General features: G+C 54.9%; 2 protein-coding genes across 2 annotated transcripts in view; both read left to right on the forward strand.

The window, feature by feature from the left end:
• LOC142292357 (uncharacterized) overlaps positions 1-3,113 on the forward strand; it is a 46,855-nt gene extending 43,742 nt beyond the window's left edge. The window contains exon 7 of the mRNA XM_075337675.1: positions 1,794-3,113. Coding sequence (XP_075193790.1) covers positions 1,794-2,638 — 845 coding nt within the window. The 3' untranslated portion in view covers positions 2,639-3,113. The remainder of the gene's footprint in view (positions 1-1,793) is intronic.
• LOC142290088 (uncharacterized) overlaps positions 1-25,119 on the forward strand; it is a 307,846-nt gene that overhangs the window by 124,017 nt on the left and 158,710 nt on the right. The window contains 2 exon segments of the mRNA XM_075334024.1: positions 5,147-5,277; positions 5,325-5,414. Coding sequence (XP_075190139.1) covers positions 5,147-5,277; positions 5,325-5,414 — 221 coding nt within the window.

Here is a 25,119-nt window from a genome sequence, read left to right on the forward strand (position 1 = left end):
TGCTATATGCCCCCATCCTGCTATATACTGGCATCCTGCTATATGCCCCATCCTGCTATATACCCCCATCCTGCTATATTCCTCCATCCTGCTAAATGCCCCCATCCTGATATATACTGCCATCCTGATATATACTGCCATCCTGGTATATGCCCTTATCCTGCTATATACCCCCATCCATCCTGCTATATACCCCCATCCTGCTATATACCCCCATCCATCCTGCTATATACCCCCATCCATCTTGCTATATGGCCCCATACTGCTATATGGCCTGTATCACAAAAAAAAATAAATAAACGTTTATACTCACCTTTCCTCGCTCCATGCAGCATCGCTCCTCCCCCTGTCTGTGGCGGCAGCAGCGCCGCTAATCTGTGTGGAGCCATCACCGATCACTGCAGCACCGCTCGTCCTCCTGTCCGCCGCTCAGCTGACCTGCGTGACTAGCGGCACGCACAGCGATGACGTCATCGCTGTGCTCACTGCTCTCTACACAGATCAGCTGACCGGCAGACAGGAGGACATTGGGAAGCTGCAGGGGAACGGTGAGTATACCGTACTTATTCACTGCCCCCCGCGCTGATGATGATGCGCGGGGAGCATTGAATATAGCCGCACATGATCACTCCAGGCTGTAGTTGCCAGGGGTGATCACAGCCGGCTCTTTACTATGCGCGCACCCCCGCTTCAGCGCTGAGAGATGATGGGCGGGAGGATGGGCGTGCATATGAAATTAGCGGGCCCACGTGGTCACGGCAGGCGCTGCTGCAGCCTGCTCGTGCCGCCGATGACCTGCTCCACCGTAGCACCCTCATTCCCAGCCGCAGCCCTATATTCAGACCATAAGACGCACCCTCCACTTTCCCCCAACATTTGGGGGGAAAAAAGTGCGTCTTATGGTCCGGAAAATATGGTATATATCCTATCTTTTCTCGGATGCCAGCCTGCTGTGTGTTGATTCATAGGTAGGCCAGCGAGGATTAATCTCTGCTGGTCTGCTTGCTCGTTTGATCATGTCTTGTGGGGAGGCCTGTCACATCTGTTATCGTCTTATTTATGCTGGTTGAATCTTTCCACCCATGACTGCTATAGTTTGTCTTTATTGGTCAGTGAGATGTGGTGTCCCAGACTTTCTGGTGAAAGTTGTGCTTATTGCTTGGTGCTGTTGTGGAGTTTACCCTGTTTTTTAGCTTCCTTCCTGCTCTTGTTTTTCCTCCTGAATCTCTTATTGTCATTAACCTTTGGGAGTGGTTTTGTGAGTTTTTGTTTTCCCTTGTCTGTCTTTATCTGTAGGGTTCATCACACTCCTGTTCCATCCCTCCCAGGGTGTTGGGGAAATCAGATCAGGACTGGCCAGGTGCAAGGCCAGGAAGGAGCCTTGGGCATCTCCACCATCAGGAGTATCCCAGAGGTTAGGGATAGCATAGGGCCCCCTAGCTTGACAGACAGCTTAGGAGCCCCAGTTCCCTGCTCTTCCACAGTCATCGTGATAGGTGCAGAAAGCACAAAGAAGAGTAGACGTGAGTTTTTAGTATTAACTCGATGATGGATAGCACTTAGCAGCAACTGAGAAGAATCAGATACTTGTCTGTAACAGAGGAATATTTGAAAAGTAATATGTGATATGTCAGCGGCATACCTACAGTACCTATTGCTTATAAACTTGACTTTTGTACTTATATGCTGACTGTAACTTATTGATAGCTATCTGACGGTAGAAGGAGACTGACTCTATTCTTTTTATAAATTTATAAATACCGATTATGACCGATTTTTTTTCTCTTTTTCAGGTGAAGAGTGGATGAGAAGGTCCCAAACAAAACTCATTTCATCTCCTTGTCATGAAGTAGCAGATAATCAATCACAGATTGGAAAAAGTAGCACTGGACATAGACTTGATAAATTATCATCTTCTAAATGTAGAAAAAAGAAATCGAATAATCATACAGATGAAACACAATATTCTTGTTCAGAATGCGGGAGTTGTTTTACCCATAAATCAAGTCTTGTTGTACATCAGAGAATTCACACTGGGGAGAAGCCGTTTTCATGCTCAGAATGTGGGAGATGTTTTACCCAGAAATCAGATCTTGTTGGGCATCAGAGAACTCACACAGGGGAAAAGCCATTTTCTTGTACTAAATGTGGGAAATGTTTTGCTCGCAGATCAAATATTATAGAACATCTGAGAACTCACTCAGGAGAGAAGCCATTTTCATGCTCAGAATGTGGGAAATGTTTCATCAGTAAATCAGTTCTTGTAAAACATCAGAGATGTCACATAGGTAAAAGACCATATTCATGTCCTGAATGTGGAAAAGCATTTGTTGAAAAGTCAAATCTTACAAAGCATCTAGGAATTCACACAGGGGAGAAGCCGTTTTCTTGTTCTGAATGTGGGAGATGCTTTTTGGATAAAGTCCATCTTGAAAGACATCAGAAAAGCCACACAGGGGAGAAGCCATTTTCATGTGTGACATGTGGAAAATGCTTTATGCGTAAAGAAGCTTTTGAGGTACATCAGATAGTTCACACAGGGGAAAGGACATTTTCGTGCTCAGACTGTGGGAAATGTTATTTCCGTAAAGCACATCTTGTCAGACATCAGAAGTTACACAAAGGAGAAGACAATTAATGTTGACATTGTTGGAAATATGGCAGGTATATGGCTCCGGGATGCCTTACAGAAAACCAATACAGAAAACCATTACTGCTCAGATATTTGGTGTGATCTCAGTGATATCTATTGTTTATTGGCCTGAATCATCATCGATAACTCGAGAGCAGAGAAATCTAATACGGTGAACATCAGGGGTTTATTTTTTTCCGATACTCATGTAAGAAACATGGATATTCAAAACTATGTAACTCCTTTTAAAAATATATATTTAACAGAGATTACGTCAGGCAACTTCATAATCGATAAATTGTAGTTCGCTCTTTTTTGCAGACTTGCTTTATAACAGGCATTTGCTAAATTTTTTTGTACGTTCAGTTCAATTCAGATCAAGAAGAAACAAAAAAACTAAATGTTGAAACTTTTATGCAGAATCAAGACTGACAACATCAAATTAAACAAATTCAAACTGATGTAGAAAGGTTAATGCCACGCTGCCGTGAATGAGAGGAAACTCCAAGAGAGATTTGATGGTGATTTTATTAACAATGCGTTTTGAAGATATTTATCTCCTTCATCAGGTCAAAATTGTGACCTGATGAAGGAGATAAAGATCTCCGAAACATGTTAACAAAATCACCATCAAATCTCTCATGGCGCTTCCTCTCATTCAAGGCAGCGTGGCATTAACCCTTCTAAACCAGTGTGTATTCACCTTCTACACGGGGCTGCAGTGGCTGTGTTTTACGCTATCATAGTGGTTTTGAATGTCACAACTAGAGATGAGTGATCCTAATCTGCGAAGATTGGATACCGTTCAATTCGTATGATCTTTGGCCAGATCGCATTGGGATCAGACATCCGATCATTTACCGCAAAAGTCAGTGATCTTGCAAAGGATCGGTAAATGTTAGGATGGCAAAAAACATCCTCTCCCTGCCCATAACAGCCATGTCAAGTATTGGCATGGCCGTAATTGGTCACTGTAATAAAAAAAAAGGAAGCAAAAGGGTTAAAGCACTACATACTGAGTCCTTGAAGCTGCAGGGCTACTTTTGGGTCCTATAATTATCCTTAATGCATATTCACTGCATTCCCCGTTCATCGGCGTCTCTGATTGTCTGCTGTTAGTCTCCCACGCCCAGGAAGCGTCTGTGATTGGTTGGAATCATAGGCGCTGTCTGTGGGTCTATTATATCATGGTATAAGATAAATAAAACAACGGGCGTGCGGTCCCCTCATCTATTGATACCCAGCACAGATAAATCCCACGGCTCCATGCTACAGTCCCCAGGCGTGCGCTTATCTTGGCTGCATATTAAAAGAAGAGGAATCGCATGCGTTTTTTTGGGGGGTTTTTAATTATTTAAATAATTTAAAAAAATCAGCATGCAGTCATTTTAATTTTGATACCCAGCCAAGACAAAGCCTGACAGCTGAGGGCTGTTATTCCTAGGCTGGTGAGACCCATAATTATTGAGCAACCCCCCCCCCAGCCTAAAAATAGCAGCCTACAGCTGCCCAGGATTGCCACATCCATTACCGCATGCGATAGTGATGCGTTTTTTTTTGCCAGGAGGTGTAGATTGGCTGTAGGAATATGGTGTAAAAAGTTCAGCACCAGATCTGCATCACTTGGTAAAAAAAAAACAAAAACAGTTTTCTGCCAGGAGATGCAGGGCTGTGAACTCAGTGAGAGTTCATTGAAGCCACCTGAGGTCTGGTTACCAGCGATCACAGGTGGAGGACCGTGGGAACCTCCAGCTGTGACCACAACTAACCTGAGTGATGTCATGACTCAACGCTGCTCAGTCTCTGCCTGAACCTCACAGTGTTCGGTCATGTACCATGATTGGGCACTGTGACCTCAGATGTAGCAGAGCTGCAGTTGTCGTGGGACCTCGTGTGGATTACATTGGACCTGCAGGGGTATTTTTGGGGTTAACTGGTGAAAGAGGATGTTTTTTGTATTTTATTTCAAATAAAGGATTTTTTCAGTATTTGTGTTTATTTCTTTTCACTTACAGATTAGCCACCTCCCATTACTAATCTAAGGCTTAGTGGCAGCTGTGAGCTGACATTAACTCCCTACTTCCCTGATTGCCACCACACCAGGGCAATCGGATGAGCCGGGTAAAGTACTGGGATTGTCGCATCTAATGGATGCGACAATCCTGCACAGCTGCAGGTTGCTATTTTTAGGCTGGGGGGGCACCCAATAAGCATGAGTCTCCCCAGCCTAAGAATACCAGCCCCAATCTGTCGGGCTTTATTTTTGCTGGGTATCAAAATTGGGGAGGGTACACGCCAATTTTTTTAATTATTTATTTAAATAATTAAAATAAAATGCATGTGGTTCCTCTTCTTTGGATTCACAGCCAAGATAAGCACACAGCTGGGGGCTGCAGCCTATAGCTGTATACTTTATCTGTGCTGGTATCAATTGACGAGGGGGACCCTACGCCAATTGTTTTATTTATCACCAGTGTAAGGACACTGACAGCGTTTAATTCCAACAAATCACAGACGCTATCTCAGAAAGTGGTGGTGTGGTCCAACGGCAACCAATCAGAGATGCTGGTGGAAGGGGAAAGCAGTGCTAATGCATTAGGGATAATTGTTGGCCTCGGGAGTAGTGCTGCAGCCACGGAGATTTGGTAAGTATGTACCGCATTAACCCTTTTTTATTTTCTTTCTTTTACAGCCTCCTATACAATTTTACTACACATCACTTTTGCTTTTCATTGAATTTAATGGGTTCAGCTAGCATCGACGATCCGATCAGCGATCTCAGGTGGGCTTGTCGATCCTGAACCGATCCGATCCTTGGCAGGATCGCTCATATCTAGTCATAACCCCTCACGTTGAGCCTCTTTCAGTGCCTTACCCTAATCCTCTCAACAGGATAAGACCATATTTGTGTCCTTTGACTTCTAGACACTTTTTTAGACCATCAAATTAAAGTGAGAATCACGTGAGAAGATGCATTGTCACACAAATATTGTGCCATTGCCTGACCCGCCAAAAATAGAAATGGGAAAAATATTTCCTAGAATTATGTCCAACCAAAATGTCTCCTCCTCTCCGGTAGGGGCGTATGACTCCACAATATATAAATTACCGAGGAATAATGGGCTTCACTATATTTTCTCAGAGGCTTGACCCTATAAAGGTGATACTAAAGAGGAACATGGTAACAACAGTTTCATTAGGTTTAGGCTAACGAAAATTAGGCTGGTAAAGATAGTGAACTACGACCACACATGGGATTAATGCGCACTTAACCCCTTCACCCCAGAGCCTGGTTTCACCTTCCTGCCCTGGGCAATTTTTTAAATTCTGACCAGTGTCACTTTATGAGGTAATAACTCTGAAGCAGTGTTTCTCAACTCCAGTCTTCAAGACCTACCAACAGATCATGTTTTCCTCAATCAGGATTTCCTTAATGTTGCACAGGTGATGGAATTATCCCGTCTAATATTGAGGAAAACCTGAAAACATGATCTGTTGTTGGGTCTTGAGGACTGGAGTTGAGAAAAACTGCTCTGGAGCTTCAGCTGGTCCCGGTGATTCTGATATTTGTTTTTTTCGTGCTCTATGTTGTCCTACTCCTCCTCTTCCTGACCTGACATTACAGGACAGTATGCATGTCTCAGGTATCTGAGTCCCATCATCGTCACCTCCACTCCCGGGGGTTAACGTCAGTTGACGAGGGTCGGGATCCTACTGGGACCCTACTTCATCCGGGCCAGGATCCAACTCACTAAGATTTTTGGCATTGCTGCAGATGCTTTCCTCCTCTTCCGTCTGGGATTTTTTGGAGCGGACCTGTGATGTCCATGCGATAGAATGTGTGAACAGCTCTTGAGACTCACCCATGTGTGATTACCCCACAGTCAGTTTGCCAGTTGGCGATTTGTGACACAGGCACAATCGAGTATAATTGTGGTGGTACCTCCGAGGAATGAACTGTGTGTGCTGTTGAGGTGCAGGAAGAGGACGAGAGGCCAATTGATGCAGCGCTTGCCATCCACTCCAGCACCTGCTGTTTATCAATCTAATTTCAAAGTTGAAGCGATGTGCAGTTGCCAAAAAAAACTAGTGGAGTAGGCTGTCCAGTAACGGAAGTTGTGCTCATTTCTCTTGGGATAGGATGATTCGGTGTTTGCTCACTAGACCTTTGACTAAAGGACTTTCTACACGTACACCTATAACGTCCTCCTGCCTATTCCCCCTTCCACGACAACCTCGTCATGATTTACCACTCATGGTTTACGTACCCATCCCCTTCCAAACAGATGGGGAACATGTGGCAGCAACTGTGGCAGCAGCAATGAGACCTGGTGCAGTATGTCATGATGCATAGCCTGGGTCAACGAGGTCCACAACCTGGTCATGCGGCAAATCCTGCATGCAAAATGGGCATAGATGAAGGACCTCAGCACAGTTTTGAAAATGGCTACTTAGATTGTTAGCACTGACGATGTCGTCATCAGCATCACTATTCCGGTCATCTACATGCTGGAGCACACTTTCTAAAGTCTGTGGGAAAAAGTGGTGGTCCCAGAGGAAGAGCAGGAAATAAAGGAGGATGCGGAAGGGATTCATGGTACCAGACACACTATTAGTGAAGGCGGAGGAGCCAAGGAACAAATGGAGGAGACAAGGAGGAAGCTGTGATGGGCGAGCAACAGTCAGGAGATGAAAAAGATATTAATCCCCTCTCTGTTGTCTGTGGTTGGTGGGAGGGGACGGAGGTAGCAGGCTTGAGTACTATCTGCAATATAATGCCCGTATTGTTATGATTAGAAATAGTGCTGACTACTGGGTTGCCACTCTGTTAGATCCATGGTACAAGAGTAAATTTTGCCAGATGCTTGGTGTTGGTGGCGCAACAATCAAAAGGTGTGTCCACCGCTGCGACATTTACATTTTGGCTTTTTTATGTATGAAGCACCGAATATTCCTTCTATCCCTCCTTTTGCTTCCTCCTGACAAGCAGAATTTTTTGTAAACGGAGACTCTTATTCGAGTCTCCATGCCTGTAGTGGTATCGGTCTCAGACACCAGGCCTACACTTGTCACTTGTTCACTTTTTGCTCTCCCAGGCCCTTTCTCATGCATCTATGCTACGCCATTACACAATTTGTACTCTGGGGCAATTGATGCCACTCTCCTGGTGTCTGCCCCTAATTTTGGAAAATGGGGATGGAGACTCCTAGCTGGGTCTCCTTGTTGTGTGTTGCCTGTAACAGTAGGGATCCCAGACCGGTAGGTATGCAGCTACCTTTCACGCATCTACCGCTCTACCATTCTTAAATGTGTACTTACATGCATTTACGCTGCGGATTGCACTGCAGCGTAAATACATGTGTCCTGCGTCCCCTGCACAATCTATGTAGATTGTGCATGAGACGTGCTCACATTGCTTTTTTGAACGCAGCGATTTGGGTGCTAAAATTTTGACCCAAATCCGTGCGTTCATAAAAGCAGCAAGTCAATTATTTGTGCGTTCTGGATGCAGCTCCCGCTCTGTCTATGGTGGGGGCAGCAGCCAGAGCGCATGAAATCGGTTTGTTTTTTTTTTAAAAAAAACTGCATCCATTATGCAGTGTTTCTGCAACAATTTGAAGCGCACATGTGCTGTCAAATCGCTGCAGAATATTCAGCAGGTACATGCGCATGAGCTCTTACAATAGCAGCCCACAGACGCCTGAGAAGTGGCACATCCATTAGAGGCGCCAATTCTGGTGCTGGACTCGGCTCTTCCCATTGCTCTGGTGTGGTGCGATGGTAAATGGGGTAATATTTGTAGGGTTGATGCCAGCTCCAGCTGGTATCAAGCTTTGGTATTTGTAATGGGCATACACCCCCTATTACTAATCCAGTAGTTGAAATAAGAATAACAAAGTTTATTTGAACAAAAAACCTCCGCCTCGGCCCTCATTCACCAATTTATTTGATTTTTTTTATAAATAAAAATTCTGCCGTAATCCATGGTGAGGTCCCATAACATTCCCCAAAAGCAAACCTGGAACGACATAAAGAGAATCATTCAATAAATAAAGACGAGACACCCTCTTTTCCAATTTATTTCTCTATCAAAGCCCTAATCCTGTTCTGCCCGAAATCCAATTGGGGGCGGCCACGTCGATCCTATACTGCTGTCACATTCAATGGAGAACCGAACGTTCCTCATTGATTGTGAAAGCACACACCATACACCCCACACCACACACACACACACACACACACACACTGCTGTGTATGCTTCCGTTCGGTGACCTAGATCTCATAAGGTGAGCTCAGGTTAATCAGGTCAGCAGTATATGTGTGGGCGTGGCAGTGATGTCACGGGTTAATCAGAGTTCACAATGAAGTCAATGACATCCTGATGACACCCATGTGATCAGGGCCGGCTCCAGGTTTTTGTGGGCCCCGGGCGGAAGAGTCCCAGTGGGCCCCATCCACACACAGACACCGATACGAACATATACATATTTAAAGACAAACTCACAAAAATACATATAAACAGACAAATATATACAGTCATATACACTTACAGACACACACACACACACACACAAGTCTGCTGCATACAGACAAACACACACACAAACTCTGCTGCATACAGACAAACACACACACAAACTCTGCTACATACAGACAAACACACACACAAACTCTGCTACATACAGACAAACACACACACAAACTCTGCTACATACAGACAAACACACACACAAACTCTGCTACATACAGACAAACACACACACAAACTCTGCTACATACAGACAAACACACACACAAACTCTGCTACATACAGACAAACACACACACAAACTCTGCTACATACAGACAAACACACACACAAACTCTGCTACATACAGACAAACACACACACAAACTCTGCTACATACAGACAAACACATACAACTCTGCTACATACAGACAAACACATACAACTCTGCTACATACAGACAAACACATACAACTCTGCTACATACAGACAAACACATACAACTCTGCTACATTCAGACAAATGCACACAACTCTGCTACATTCAGACAAACACAACTCTGCTACATACAAACACATACAACTCTGCTACATACAGACAAACACATACAACTCTGCTACATACAGACAAACACATACAACTCTCCTACATTCAGACAAACACATACAACTCTGCTACATTCAGACAAACACATACAACTCTGCTACATACAGACAAACACATACAACTCTCCTACATTCAGACAAACACATACAACTCTGCTACATTCAGACAAACACATACAACTCTGCTACATACAGACAAACACATACAACTCTGCTACATACAGACAAACACATACAACTCTGCTACATACAAACACATACAACTCTGCTACATACAAACACATACAACTCTGCTACATACAAACACATACAACTCTGCTACATTCAGACAAATGCACACAACTCTGCTACATTCAGACAAACACAACTTTGCTACATACAGACAAACACATACAACTCTGCTACATACAAACACATACAACTCTGCTACATACAGACAAACACACACAACTCTGCTACATACAGACAAACACATACAACTCTGCTACATTCAGACAAATGCACACAACTCTGCTGCTCTGTGGGGCCCACACCCGCGGCTTGGCGGGGACAGCACCAGCGGCAGCACCCGCGGCTCGGCAGGGCCCACACCCGCGGCTCGGCGGGGACAGCACCAGTGGCAGCACCCGCGGCTCGGCGGGGCCCACACCCGCGGCTCGGCGGGGACAGCACCAGCGGCAGCACCCGCGGCTCGGCGGGGCCCACACCCGCGGCTCGGCGGGGCCAGCACCCGCGGCACTGGCAGCACCCGCGGCTCGGCAGGGCCCACACCCGCGGCTTGGCGGGGACAGCACCAGCGGCAGCACCCGCGGCTCGGCGGGGCCCACACCCGCGGCTTGGCGGGGACAGCACCAGCGGCAGCACCCGCGGCTCGGCGGGGCCCACACCCGCGGCTCGGCGGGTACAGCACCCGCGGCTTGGCGGGGCCCACACCCGCGGAATCGGCGGGTGGGGGCATTGGCAGGGGCCAGGGCATACATCCAGGGGGTAGAAGCAGCTCACCGGGGCCTATAATGGGGAGGCGGGGAGGGCACTTACCCGATTAGGTCACGGTGGAGAGGGGGCCCACACAGCGCCGGACAGAAGCTCGCCTCCTTCATCTGTGGGACTGAGAAGGCGGTAGCTCCGCCCACAGGTGAAATTCAAACGAGGATGTCTGCGCGCCTTAAAGTGACGGCGCCGCAGATTGCTGCCGAGGACTGCGGTCCCCGGAACTCGGCCGGGGACCGCAGAACTGTAAAGGCGAGTGGGCCCCGGCCAAGGGACAGGAGAACTGACGAGGCCGAGTGGGCCCCCCCGGCTCTCCAGGGCCCCGGCATTTGCCCGGGTTTGCCGGGTGCTGACGCCGGCCCTGCATGTGATGTCCGCGTTATTGTGGGTGTCGCGGCAGTAACGTCATGGGTTCAACGGAGTTCCCAATGAACTTTGATGAACCCGTGAAGTCACTGTTGCTACACCCGCAGTAGTGTGGGTGTCGTCAGGATATCATCAGAGTTCCTTGGATAGTCCTGACCTCACTGCACACACACTGCTGGATATTCACCTGTCCCCAGCGATGCTGTCCCTGGCACTGAGGTCTCTGCTGCTTCCAGATCCTCTGTGCAGTGCATATTCATTGAGTATAATGAGCGGGGATCGGAAGCAAGTGACAGCAGGGCTGGAGAGAAGAGAGTATAAAAAACAATTTTATTTCATAGACACGTATTTTCTCCGGTACGTGTCATACGGATCACATCAGTGTGTGACACCTGTGCTGCCGGAGAAAAAAACGGACATGTCTGCGTCCAGGGAAACATGGGGCCACACGGTCCATGTGAAAACACGCATGTGTGAGGAACACCGTAGAATAACATGAGTATGTGTGGCATCCATGTTAAAAATGGATAAAAATTCCCTGTTTTCCCAATCAGTGCGGGTCCCAGTGATCGGACACTGATCAGCAGGTGATCACCGGGCCCATGTTTAGGTGATAACTTGTTTTCACTACACAAACCCTTTAAGGCCCCTAAACAATCCCTGCAATCATTTGGCCGACAGCTCTCTCTTGACTATCACATACAGGAGCGCTCGGCCAAATGTTCTTGTGTTCTCTATCAGAGAACAGATGTCGCCTTCTCTGGGGGTGGATTATCTTTCAAGAGAACAAAAGCATCAACAAGTGGAATTCCAATATGCTGGTTCTGTCCCTCCCTTGACATCCATTCTGGAGATTAGTCGGGAAGCCCCCATACACATCAGATTGTCTGATCCTGACGACTTTAGCCCTGTATACGGGAGCTTTCATGTAATCTGTATAAGGGCTTATTCAAACATCTATGCACGTCAGTACAATCTCTGAACACAATGCATGGACTGGCCGAGGCCGTTCTTATAGTCAGTACAGTCAGCGCAGAAATCATGAACCTCAGTGCAGCAACTCCGATCTACTCACCTCTGTAGTGAGATAGAATGGAGTTGCTGTTCAGAGGGTTTTCCTTAGGCCAGAGCCACAGTAGCATAAGGCATCGGATGAGGTATACTAATGGCACTCGGATCAGGTTCTGCTGTGAGTGTGAGTCGAGTGTCATTATACTGTGATCCTCAGAAATCATGAGCCTCAGTGCAGCAACTCCGATCTACTCACCTCTGTAGTGAGACAGCTAGAATGGAGTTGCTGCAGTGACGACAATCTTATAGACAATACCCAGAAATCATGGACCTAGGTGCAACAACTCCGACCTAGTCATTTCTGTACTGAAACATCTATAATGGAGTTGATGTACACCAGACATCCTTATAGACAGTACAGTGAGCTCAGAAATCATGAGCCTCAGTGCAGCAACTCCCATCTAGTCACCTCTTACATAGTTACTAAGGTTGAAAAAAGACCTAGGTCCATCTAGTTCAACCTTCCTCCACCAGTTCTACATTTGGTCACCAAGTCATCCATAACCAACAATGTTATGTGCACGAATCATCCAGCCCTTTTTTAAAAGCTGTTATAGTATCGGCCATTAATACCTCTTGTGGTCGCATTCCACAGCCTGACTGCTCTAACTGTAAAGAACCCTTTCCTATTTAGCTGTCGGAATCGATTTTCTTCCACTCGCAGTGAGTGCCCCCTGGTCCTTAGTATTGTCTTCGGAAGAAATAAGTCATGTGCCAGTCCTTTATATTGACCACACATGTATTTATACATATAAATGATATCTCCTCTGAGACGTCTTTTTTCTAAGCTAAACATATCTAACTTTTCCAACCTGTAATCATATGTGAGGCCTTCCATTACTCATCATACGGGCGGCCTCCATTACTCATCATACGGGCGGCCTCCATTCCTTGTAATAATCTAGTTGCTGCCTTTGAACTGACTCTAACTTCTGAATGTCCTTTTTAAAATGTGGAGCCCAAAACTGGATCCCATATTCCAGATGTGGCCTTACAAGTGATTTATAGAGGGGTAACAATACGCTGGGATCCCGGGATCTAATCTCTCTTTTTATACACCCTAGAATCTTGTTTGCTTTAGCAGCTGCTGCCTGACATTGAGTGCTGCTGCTCAGCTTATTTGTAATGAGAATACCCAAGTCCTTCTCCTGTTCTGTAGTCCCGAGTTTACTTCCATTTAATGTATACGCAGCTATAGGATTACTCCGTCCTAGGTGCACTACTTTACATTTATCAACATTAAATCTCATTTGCCAAGTATCTGCCCATTCTGACATCTTATCCAGATCTTTTTGTAATATTGTACTATCAAGGTCAGTTTTTAATATCCTACATAGTTTGGTGTCATCGGCAAAGACTGACACTGTACTATCAATCCCATCCACAAGGTCATTAATAAAGAGATTAAAAAGAATCGGTCCCAGTACAGATCCCTGCGGCCCCCACTGCTCCCAGTACAGATCCCTGCGGTCCCCACTGCTCCCAGTACAGATCCCTGCGGTTCCCACTGCTCCCAGTACAGATCTCTGCGGTCCCCACTGCTCCCAGTACAGATCCCTGCGGTTCCCACTGCTCCCAGTACAGATCCCTGCGGTTCCCACTGCTCCCAGTACAGATCCCTGCGGCCCCCACTGCTCCCAGTACAGATCCCTGCGGTCCCCACTGCTCCCAGTACAGATCCCTGCGGTCCTCACTGCTCCCAGTACAGATCCCTGCGGCCCCCACTGCTCCCAGTACAGATCCCTGCGGCCCCCACTGCTCCCAGTACAGATCCCTGCGGCCCCCACTGCTCCCAGTACAGATCCCTGCGGTCCCCACTGCTCCTGGTACAGATCCCTGCGGTCCACACTGCTCCCAGTACAGATCCCTGCAGTCCCCACTGCTCCTGGTACAGATCCCTGCGGCCCCCACTGCTCCCAGTACAGATCCCTGCGGCCCCCACTGCTCCCAGTACAGATCCCTGCGGCCCCCACTGCTCCCAGTACAGATCCCTGCCGTCCCCACTGCCCCCAGTACAGATCCCTGAGGTCCCCACTGCTCCCAGTACAGATCCCTGCGGCCCCCACTGCTCCCAGTACAGATCCCTGCGGCCCCCACTGCTCCCAGTACAGATCCCTGCAGTCCCCACTGCTCCCGGTACAGATCCCTGCAGTCCCCACTGCTCCCGGTACAGATCCCTGCGGCCCCCACTGCTCCCAGTACAGATCCCTGCGGCCCCCACTGCTCCCAGTACAGATCCCTGCGGCCCCCACTGCTCCCAGTACAGATCCCTGCGGTTCCCACTGCTCCCAGTACAGATCTCTGCGGTCCCCACTGCTCCCAGTACAGATCCCTGCGGTTCCCACTGCTCCCAGTACAGATCCCTGCAGTTCCCACTGCTCCCAGTACAGATCCCTGCGGCCCCCACTGCTCCCAGTACAGATCCCTGCAATCCCCACTGCTCCCAGTACAGATCCCTGCGGTCCTCACTGCTCCCAGTACAGATCCCTGCGGCCCCCACTGCTCCCAGTACAGATCCCTGCGGTCCCCACTGCTCCTGGTACAGATCCCTGCGGTCCCCACTGCTCCCAGTACAGATCCCTGCAATCCCCACTGCTCCCAGTACAGATCCCTGCGGTCCTCACTGCTCCCAGTACAGATCCCTGCGGCCCCCACTGCTCCCGGTACAGATCCCTGCGGCCCCCACTGCTCCCGGTACAGATCCCTGCGGTCCCCACTGCTCCTGGTACAGATCCCTGCGGTCCCCACTGCTCCCAGTACAGATCCCTGCGGTCCCCACTGCTCCCGGTACAGATCCCTGCGGTCCCCACTGCTCCCGGTACAGATCCCTGCGGCTCCCACTGCTCCCAGTACAGATCCCTGCGGCCCCCACTGCTCCCAGTACAGATCCCTGCGGCCCCCACTGCTCCCAGTACAGATCCCTGCGGCCCCCACTGCTCCCAGTACAGATCCCTGCGGCCCCCACTGCTCCCAGTACAGATCCCTGCGGCCCCCACTGCTCCCAGTACAGATCCCTGCGGCCCCCACTGCTCCCAGTACAGATCCCTGCGGCCCCCACTGCTCCCAGTACAGATCCCTGCGGCCCCCACTGCTCCCAGTACAGATCCCTGCGGCTCCCACTGCTCCCAGTACAGATCCCTGTGGTCCCCACTGCTCCCAGTACAGATCCCTGCGGACCCCACTGCTCCCAGTACAGATCCCTGCGGCCCCCACTGCTCCCAGTACAGATCCCTGCGGACCCCACTGCTCCCAGTACAGATCCCTGCGGCCCCCACTGCTCCCAGTACAGATCCCTGCGGCCCCCACTGCTCCCAGTACAGATCCCTGCGGCCCCCACTGCTCCCAGTACAGATCCCTGCGGTCCCCACTGCTCCCAGTACAGATCCCTGCGGTCCCCACTGCTCCCAGTACAGATCCCTGCGGTCCACACTGCTCCCAGTACAGATCCCTGCGGTTCCCACTGCTACCAGTACAGATCTCTGCGGTCCCCACTGCTCCCAGTACAGATCCCTGCGGTTCCCACTGCTCCCAGTACAGATCCCTGCAGGTCCCACTGCTCCCAGTACAGATCCCTGCGGCCCCCACTGCTCCCAGTACAGATCCCTGCAATCCCCACTGCTCCCAGTACAGATCCCTGCGGTCCTCACTGCTCCCAGTACAGATCCCTGCGGCCCCCACTGCTCCCAGTACAGATCCCTGCGGTCCCCACTGCTCCCAGTACAGATCCCTGCGGTCCCCACTGCTCCCAGCACAGATCCCTGCGGCCCCCACTGCTTCCAGTACAGATCCCTGCGGCCCCCACTGCTCCCAGTACAGATCCCTGCGGCCCCCACTGCTCCCAGTACAGATCCCTGCGGTCCCCACTGCTCCTGGTACAGATCCCTGCGGTCCACACTGCTCCCAGTACAGATCCCTGCAGTCCCCACTGCTCCTGGTACAGATCCCTGCGGCCCCCACTGCTCCCAGTACAGATCCCTGCGGCCCCCACTGCTCCCGGTACAGATCCCTGCAGTCCCCCACTGCTCCTGGTACAGATCCCTGCGGCCCCCACTGCTCCTGGTACAGATCCCTGCAGTCCCCACTGCTCCCAGTACAGATCCCTGCAGTCCCCACTGCTCCTGGTACAGATCCCTGCGGCCCCCACTGCTCCCGGTACAGATCCCTGCGGCCCCCACTGCTCCCAGTACAGATCCCTGCGGCCCCCACTGCTCCCAGTACAGATCCCTGCGGCCCCCACTGCTCCCAGTACAGATCCCTGCGGTCCCCACTGCTCCCAGTACAGATCCCTGCGGCCCCCACTGCTCCCAGTACAGATCCCTGCGGTCCCCACTGCTCCCAGTACAGATCCCTGCGGCCCCCACTGCTCCCGGTACAGATCCCTGCGGCCCCCACTGCTCCCAGTACAGATCCCTGCGGTCCCCACTGCTCCCAGTACAGATCCCTGCGGCCCCCACTGCTCCCAGTACAGATCCCTGCGGCCCCCACTGCTCCCAGTAGAGATCCCTGTGGTCCCCACTGCTCCCAGTACAGATCCCTGCGGCCCCCACTGCTCCCAGTACAGATCCCTGAGGCTCCCACTGCTCCCAGTACAGATCCCTGTGGTCCCCACTGCTCCCAGTACAGATCCCTGCGGACCCCACTGCTCCCAGTACAGATCCCTGCGGCCCCCACTGCTCCCAGTACAGATCCCTGCGGACCCCACTGCTCCCGGTACAGATCCCTGCGGTCCCCACTGCTCCCAGTACAGATCCCTGCGGCTCCCACTGCTCCCGGTACAGATCCCTGCGGTCCCCACTGCTCCCGGTACAGATCCCTGCGGCTCCCACTGCTCCCAGTACAGATCCCTGCGGTCCCCACTGCTCCCAGTACAGATCCCTGCGGCCCCCACTGCTCCCAGTACAGATCCCTGCGGTCCCCACTGCTCCCAGTACAGATCCCTGCGGCCCCCACTGCTCCCAGTACAGATCCCTGCGGCTCCCACTGCTCCCAGTACAGATCCCTGCGGTCCCCACTGCTCCCGGTACAGATCCCTGCGGTCACCACTGCTCCTGGTACAGATCCCTGCGGTCCACACTGCTCCCAGTACAGATCCCTGCGGTTCCCACTGCTCCCAGTACAGATCCCTGCAGTCCCCACTGCTCCTGGTACAGATCCCTGCGGCCCCCACTGCTCCCGGTACAGATCCCTGCAGCCCCCACTGCTCCCAGTACAGATCCCTGCGGTCCCCACTGCTCCCAGTACAGATCCCTGCGGTCCCCACTGCTCCCAGTACAGATCCCTGCGGTCCCCACTGCTCCCAGTACAGATCCCTGCGGTCCCCACTGCTCCCAGTACAGATCCCTGCGGTCCCCACTGCTCCCAGTACAGATCCCTGCGGCCCCCACTGCTCCCAGTACAGATCCCTGCGGCCCCCACTGCTCCCAGTACAGATCCCTGCGGCCCCCACTGCTCCCAGTACAGATCCCTGCGGCCCCCACTGCTCCCAGTACAGATCCCTGCGGCCCCCACTGCTCCCAGTACAGATCCCTGCGGCCCCCACTGCTCCCAGTACAGATCCCTGCGGTCCCCACTGCTCCCAGTACAGATCCCTGCAGTCCCCACTGCTCCCAGTACAGATCCCTGCGGCCCCCACTGCTCCCAGTACAGATCCCTGCGGTCCCCACTGCTCCTGGTACAGATCCCTGCGGTCCACACTGCTCCCAGTACAGATCCCTGCAGTCCCCACTGCTCCCGGTACAGATCCCTGCGGCCCCCACTGCTCCCAGTACAGATCCCTGCGGCCCCCACTGCTCCCAGTACAGATCCCTGCGGCCCCCACTGCTCCCAGTACAGATCCCTGCCGTCCCCACTGCCCCCAGTACAGATCCCTGAGGTCCCCACTGCTCCCAGTACAGATCCCTGCGGCCCCCACTGCTCCCAGTACAGATCCCTGCGGCCCCCACTGCTCCCAGTACAGATCCCTGCAGTCCCCACTGCTCCCGGTACAGATCCCTGCAGTCCCCACTGCTCCCGGTACAGATCCCTGCGGCCCCCACTGCTCCCAGTACAGATCCCTGCGGCCCCCACTGCTCCCAGTACAGATCCCTGCGGCCCCCACTGCTCCCAGTACAGATCCCTGCGGTTCCCACTGCTCCCAGTACAGATCTCTGCGGTCCCCACTGCTCCCAGTACAGATCCCTGCGGTTCCCACTGCTCCCAGTACAGATCCCTGCAGTTCCCACTGCTCCCAGTACAGATCCCTGCGGCCCCCACTGCTCCCAGTACAGATCCCTGCAATCCCCACTGCTCCCAGTACAGATCCCTGCGGTCCTCACTGCTCCCAGTACAGATCCCTGCGGCCCCCACTGCTCCCAGTACAGATCCCTGCGGTCCCCACTGCTCCTGGTACAGATCCCTGCGGTCCCCACTGCTCCCAGTACAGATCCCTGCAATCCCCACTGCTCCCAGTACAGATCCCTGCGGTCCTCACTGCTCCCAGTACAGATCACTGCGGCCCCCACTGCTCCCGGTACAGATCCCTGCGGCCCCCACTGCTCCCGGTACAGATCCCTGCGGTCCCCACTGCTCCTGGTACAGATCCCTGCGGTCCCCACTGCTCCCAGTACAGATCCCTGCGGTCCCCACTGCTCCCGGTACAGATCCCTGCGGTCCCCACTGCTCCCGGTACAGATCCCTGCGGCTCCCACTGCTCCCAGTACAGATCCCTGCGGCCCCCACTGCTCCCAGTACAGATCCCTGCGGCCCCCACTGCTCCCAGTACAGATCCCTGCGGCCCCCACTGCTCCCAGTACAGATCCCTGCGGCCCCCACTGCTCCCAGTACAGATCCCTGCGGCCCCCACTGCTCCCAGTACAGATCCCTGCGGCCCCCACTGCTCCCAGTACAGATCCCTGCGGCCCCCACTGCTCCCAGTACAGATCCCTGCGGCCCCCACTGCTCCCAGTACAGATCCCTGCGGCTCCCACTGCTCCCAGTACAGATCCCTGTGGTCCCCACTGCTCCCAGTACAGATCCCTGCGGACCCCACTGCTCCCAGTACAGATCCCTGCGGCCCCCACTGCTCCCAGTACAGATCCCTGCGGACCCCACTGCTCCCAGTACAGATCCCTGCGGCCCCCACTGCTCCCAGTACAGATCCCTGCGGCCCCCACTGCTCCCAGTACAGATCCCTGCGGCCCCCACTGCTCCCAGTACAGATCCCTGCGGTCCCCACTGCTCCCAGTACAGATCCCTGCGGTCCCCACTGCTCCCAGTACAGATCCCTGCGGTCCACACTGCTCCCAGTACAGATCCCTGCGGTTCCCACTGCTACCAGTACAGATCTCTGCGGTCCCCACTGCTCCCAGTACAGATCCCTGCGGTTCCCACTGCTCCCAGTACAGATCCCTGCAGGTCCCACTGCTCCCAGTACAGATCCCTGCGGCCCCCACTGCTCCCAGTACAGATCCCTGCAATCCCCACTGCTCCCAGTACAGATCCCTGCGGTCCTCACTGCTCCCAGTACAGATCCCTGCGGCCCCCACTGCTCCCAGTACAGATCCCTGCGGTCCCCACTGCTCCCAGTACAGATCCCTGCGGTCCCCACTGCTCCCAGCACAGATCCCTGCGGCCCCCACTGCTTCCAGTACAGATCCCTGCGGCCCCCACTGCTCCCAGTACAGATCCCTGCGGCCCCCACTGCTCCCAATACAGATCCCTGCGGTCCCCACTGCTCCTGGTACAGATCCCTGCGGTCCACACTGCTCCCAGTACAGATCCCTGCAGTCCCCACTGCTCCTGGTACAGATCCCTGCGGCCCCCACTGCTCCCAGTACAGATCCCTGCGGCCCCCACTGCTCCCGGTACAGATCCCTGCAGTCCCCACTGCTCCTGGTACAGATCCCTGCGGCCCCCACTGCTCCTGGTACAGATCCCTGCAGTCCCCACTGCTCCCAGTACAGATCCCTGCAGTCCCCACTGCTCCTGGTACAGATCCCTGCGGCCCCCACTGCTCCCGGTACAGATCCCTGCGGCCCCCACTGCTCCCAGTACAGATCCCTGCGGCCCCCACTGCTCCCAGTACAGATCCCTGCGGCCCCCACTGCTCCCAGTACAGATCCCTGCGGTCCCCACTGCTCCCAGTACAGATCCCTGCGGCCCCCACTGCTCCCAGTACAGATCCCTGCGGTCCCCACTGCTCCCAGTACAGATCCCTGCGGCCCCCACTGCTCCCGGTACAGATCCCTGCGGTCCCGACTGCTCCCGGTACAGATCCCTGCGGCCCCCACTGCTCCCAGTACAGATCCCTGCGGCTCCCACTGCTCCCAGTACAGATCCCTGCGGCCCCCACTGCTCCCAGTACAGATCCCTGCGTCCCCCTCTGCTCCCAGTACAGATCCCTGCGGCCCCCACTGCTCCCAGTACAGATCCCTGCGGCCCCCACTGCTCCCAGTAGAGATCCCTGTGGTCCCCACTGCTCCCAGTACAGATCCCTGCGGCCCCCACTGCTCCCAGTACAGATCCCTGAGGCTCCCACTGCTCCCAGTACAGATCCCTGTGGTCCCCACTGCTCCCAGTACAGATCCCTGCGGACCCCACTGCTCCCAGTACAGATCCCTGCGGCCCCCACTGCTCCCAGTACAGATCCCTGCGGACCCCACTGCTCCCGGTACAGATCCCTGCGGTCCCCACTGCTCCCAGTACAGATCCCTGCGGCTCCCACTGCTCCCGGTACAGATCCCTGCGGTCCCCACTGCTCCCGGTACAGATCCCTGCGGCTCCCACTGCTCCCAGTACAGATCCCTGCGGTCCCCACTGCTCCCAGTACAGATCCCTGCGGCCCCCACTGCTCCCAGTACAGATCCCTGCGGTCCCCACTGCTCCCAGTACAGATCCCTGCGGCCCCCACTGCTCCCAGTACAGATCCCTGCGGCTCCCACTGCTCCCAGTACAGATCCCTGCGGTCCCCACTGCTCCCGGTACAGATCCCTGCGGTCACCACTGCTCCTGGTACAGATCCCTGCGGTCCACACTGCTCCCAGTACAGATCCCTGCGGTTCCCACTGCTCCCAGTACAGATCCCTGCAGTCCCCACTGCTCCTGGTACAGATCCCTGCGGCCCCCACTGCTCCCGGTACAGATCCCTGCAGCCCCCACTGCTCCCAGTACAGATCCCTGCGGTCCCCACTGCTCCCAGTACAGATCCCTGCGGTCCCCACTGCTCCCAGTACAGATCCCTGCGGTCCCCACTGCTCCCAGTACAGATCCCTGCGGTCCCCACTGCTCCCAGTACAGATCCCTGCGGTCCCCACTGCTCCCAGTACAGATCCCTGCGGCCCCCACTGCTCCCAGTACAGATCCCTGCGGCCCCCACTGCTCCCAGTACAGATCCCTGCGGCCCCCACTGCTCCCAGTACAGATCCCTGCGGCCCCCACTGCTCCCAGTACAGATCCCTGCGGCCCCCACTGCTCCCAGTACAGATCCCTGCGGCCCCCACTGCTCCCAGTACAGATCCCTGCGGTCCCCACTGCTCCCAGTACAGATCCCTGCAGTCCCCACTGCTCCCAGTACAGATCCCTGCGGTCCCCACTGCTCCCAGTACAGATCCCTGCGGTCCCCACTGCTCCCAGTACAGATCCCTGCGGCCCCCACTGCTCCCAGTACAGATCCCTGCGGCCCCCACTGCTCCCAGTACAGATCCCTGCGGTCCCCACTGCTCCCAGTACAGATCCCTGCGGTCCCCACTGCTCCCAGTACAGATCCCTGCGGCCCCCACTGCTCCCAGTACAGATCCCTGCGGTCCCCACTGCCCCTGGTACAGATCCCTGCGGCTCCTACTGCTCCCAGTACAGATCCCTGCGGCCCCCACTGCTCCCAGTACAGATCCCTGCGGCCCCCACTGCTCCCAGTACAGATCCCTGCGGCCCCCACTGCTCCCAGTACAGATCCCTGCGGTCCCCACTGCTCCCAGTACAGATCCCTGCGGCCCCCACTGCTCCCAGTACAGATCCCTGAGGCTCCCACTGCTCCCAGTACAGATCCCTGTGGTCCCCACTGCTCCCAGTACAGATCCCTGCGGACCCCACTGCTCCCAGTACAGATCCCTGCGGCCCCCACTGCTCCCAGTACAGATCCCTGCGGACCCCACTGCTCCCAGTACAGATCCCTGCGGCCCCCACTGCTCCCAGTACAGATCCCTGCGGTCCCCACTGCTCCCAGTACAGATCCCTGCGGCCCCCACTGCTCCCAGCACAGATCCCTGCGGCCCCCACTGCTCCCGGTACAGATCCCTGCGGCCCCCACTGCTCCCAGTACAGATCCCTGCGGCCCCCACTGCTCCCAGTACAGATCCCTGCGGCTCCCACTGCTCCCGGTACAGATCCCTGCGGTCCCCACTGCTCCCGGTACAGATCCCTGCGGCTCCCACTGCTCCCAGTACAGATCCCTGCGGTCCCCACTGCTCCCAGTACAGATCCCTGCGGTCCCCACTGCTCCCAGTACAGATCCCTGCGGCCCCCACTGCTCCCGGTACAGATCCCTGCGGCCCCCACTGCTCCCGGTACAGATCCCTGCGGCCTCCACTGCTCCCGGTACAGATCCCTGCGGCCTCCACTGCTTCCGGTACAGATCCCTGCGGCCCCCACTGCTCCCGGTACAGATCCCTGCAGTCCCCACTGCTCCCAGTACAGATACCTGCGGTGCCCACTGCTCCCAGTACAGATCCCTGCGGCCCCCACTGCTCCCAGTACAGATCCCTGCAGTCCCCACTGCTCCCGGTACAGATCCCTGCGGCCTCCACTGCTCCCAGTACAGATCCCTGCGGCCCCCACTGCTCCCAGTACAGATCCCTGCGGCCCCCACTGCTCCCAGTACAGATCCCTGCGGCCCCCACTGCTCCCAGTACAGATCCCTGCGGCCCCCACTGCTCCCAGTACAGATCCCTGCGGCCCCCACTGCTCCCAGTACAGATCCCTGCGGCCCCCACTGCTCCCAGTACAGATCCCTGCGGTCCCCACTGCTCCCAGTACAGATCCCTGTGGTCCCCACTGCTCCCAGTACAGATCCCTGCGGCCCCCACTGCTCCCAGTACAGATCCCTGCGGCCCCCACTGCTCCCAGTACAGATCCCTGCGGCCCCCACTGCTCCCAGTATAGATCCCTGCGGTCCCCACTGCTCCCAGTACAGATCCCTGCGGCCCCCACTGCTCCCAGTACAGATCCCTGCGGCCTCCACTGCTCCCAGTACAGATCCCTGCGGCCCCCACTGCTCCCAGTACAGATCCCTGCGGCCCCCACTGCTCCCAGTATAGATCCCTGCGGTTCCCACTGCTCCCAGTACAGATCCCTGCGGCCCCCACTGCTCCCAGTACAGATCCCTGCGGTCCCCACTGCTCCCAGTACAGATCCCTGCGGCCCCCACTGCTCCCAGTACAGATCCCTGCGGCCCCCACTGCTCCCAGTACAGATCCCTGCGGTCCCCACTGCTCCCAGTACAGATCCCTGCGGCCCCCACTGCTCGCAGTACAGATCCCTGCGGCCCCCACTGCTCCCAGTACAGATCCCTGCGGTTCCCACTGCTCCCAGTACAGATCCCTGCGGCCCCTACTGCTCCCAGTACAGATCCCTGCGGTTCCCACTGCTCCCAGTACAGATCCCTGCGGTTCCCACTGCTCCCAGTACAGATCCCTGCGGTTCCCACTGCTCCCAGTACAGATCCCTGCGGCCCCCGCTGCTCCCAGTACAGATCCCTGCGGCCCCCACTGCTCCCAGTACAGATCCCTGCGGTTCCCACTGCTCCCAGTACAGATCCCTGCGGTTCCCACTGCTCCCAGTACATATCCCTGCGGTTCCCACTGCTCCCAGTACAGATCCCTGCGGCCCCCACTGCTCCCAGTACAGATCCCTGCGGTCCCCACTGCTCCCAGTACAGATCCCTGCGGTCCCCACTGCTCCCAGTACAGATCCCTGCGGCCCCCACTGCTCCCAGTACAGATCCCTGCGGTCCCCACTGCTCCCAGTACAGATCCCTGCGGCCCCCACTGCTCCCAGTACAGATCCCTGCGGTTCCCACTGCTCCCAGTACAGATCCCTGCGGCCCCCCACTGCTCCCAGTACAGATCCCTGCGGTTCCCACTGCTCCCAGTACAGATCCCTGCGGTTCCCACTGCTCCCAGTACAGATCCCTGCGGCCCCCGCTGCTCCCAGTACAGATCCCTGCGGCCCCCACTGCTCCCAGTACAGATCCCTGCGGTCCCCACTGCTCCCAGTACAGATCCCTGCGGTCCCCACTGCTCCCAGTACAGATCCCTGCGGCCCCCACTGCTCCCAGTACAGATCCCTGCGGTCCCCACTGCTCCCAGTACAGATCCCTGCGGCCCCCACTGCTCCCAGTACAGATCCCTGCGGCCCCCACTGCTCCCAGCACAGATCCCTGCGGCGCCCACTGCTCCCAGTACAGATCCCTGCGGTCCCCACTGCTCCCAGTACAGATCCCTGCGGTCCCCACTGCTCCCAGTACAGATCCCTGCGGCCCCCCACTGCTCCCAGTACAGATCCCTGCGGCCCCCACTGCTCCCAGTACAGATCCCTGCGGTCCCCACTGCTCCCAGTACAGATCCCTGCGGTCCCCACTGCTCCCAGTACAGATCCCTGCGGCCCCCCACTGCTCCCAGTACAGATCCCTGCGGCCCCCACTGCTCCCAGCACAGATCCCTGCGGTTCCCACTGCTCCCAGTACAGATCCCTGCGGCCCCCACTGCTCCCAGCACAGATCCCTGCGGCCCCCACTGCTCCCAGTACAGATCCCTGCGGTCTCCACTGCTCCCAGTACAGATCCCTGCGGCCCCCACTGCTCCCAGTACAGATCCCTGCGGCCCCCACTGCTCCCAGTACAGATCCCTGCGGTCCCCACTGCTCCCAGTACAGATCCCTGCGGTCCCCACTGCTCCCAGTACAGATCCCTGCGGCCC

The sequence above is a fragment of the Anomaloglossus baeobatrachus genome, chromosome 2 (assembly GCF_048569485.1).
Source record: "Anomaloglossus baeobatrachus isolate aAnoBae1 chromosome 2, aAnoBae1.hap1, whole genome shotgun sequence".
Classification (NCBI taxonomy): Eukaryota; Metazoa; Chordata; class Amphibia; order Anura; family Aromobatidae; genus Anomaloglossus; species Anomaloglossus baeobatrachus.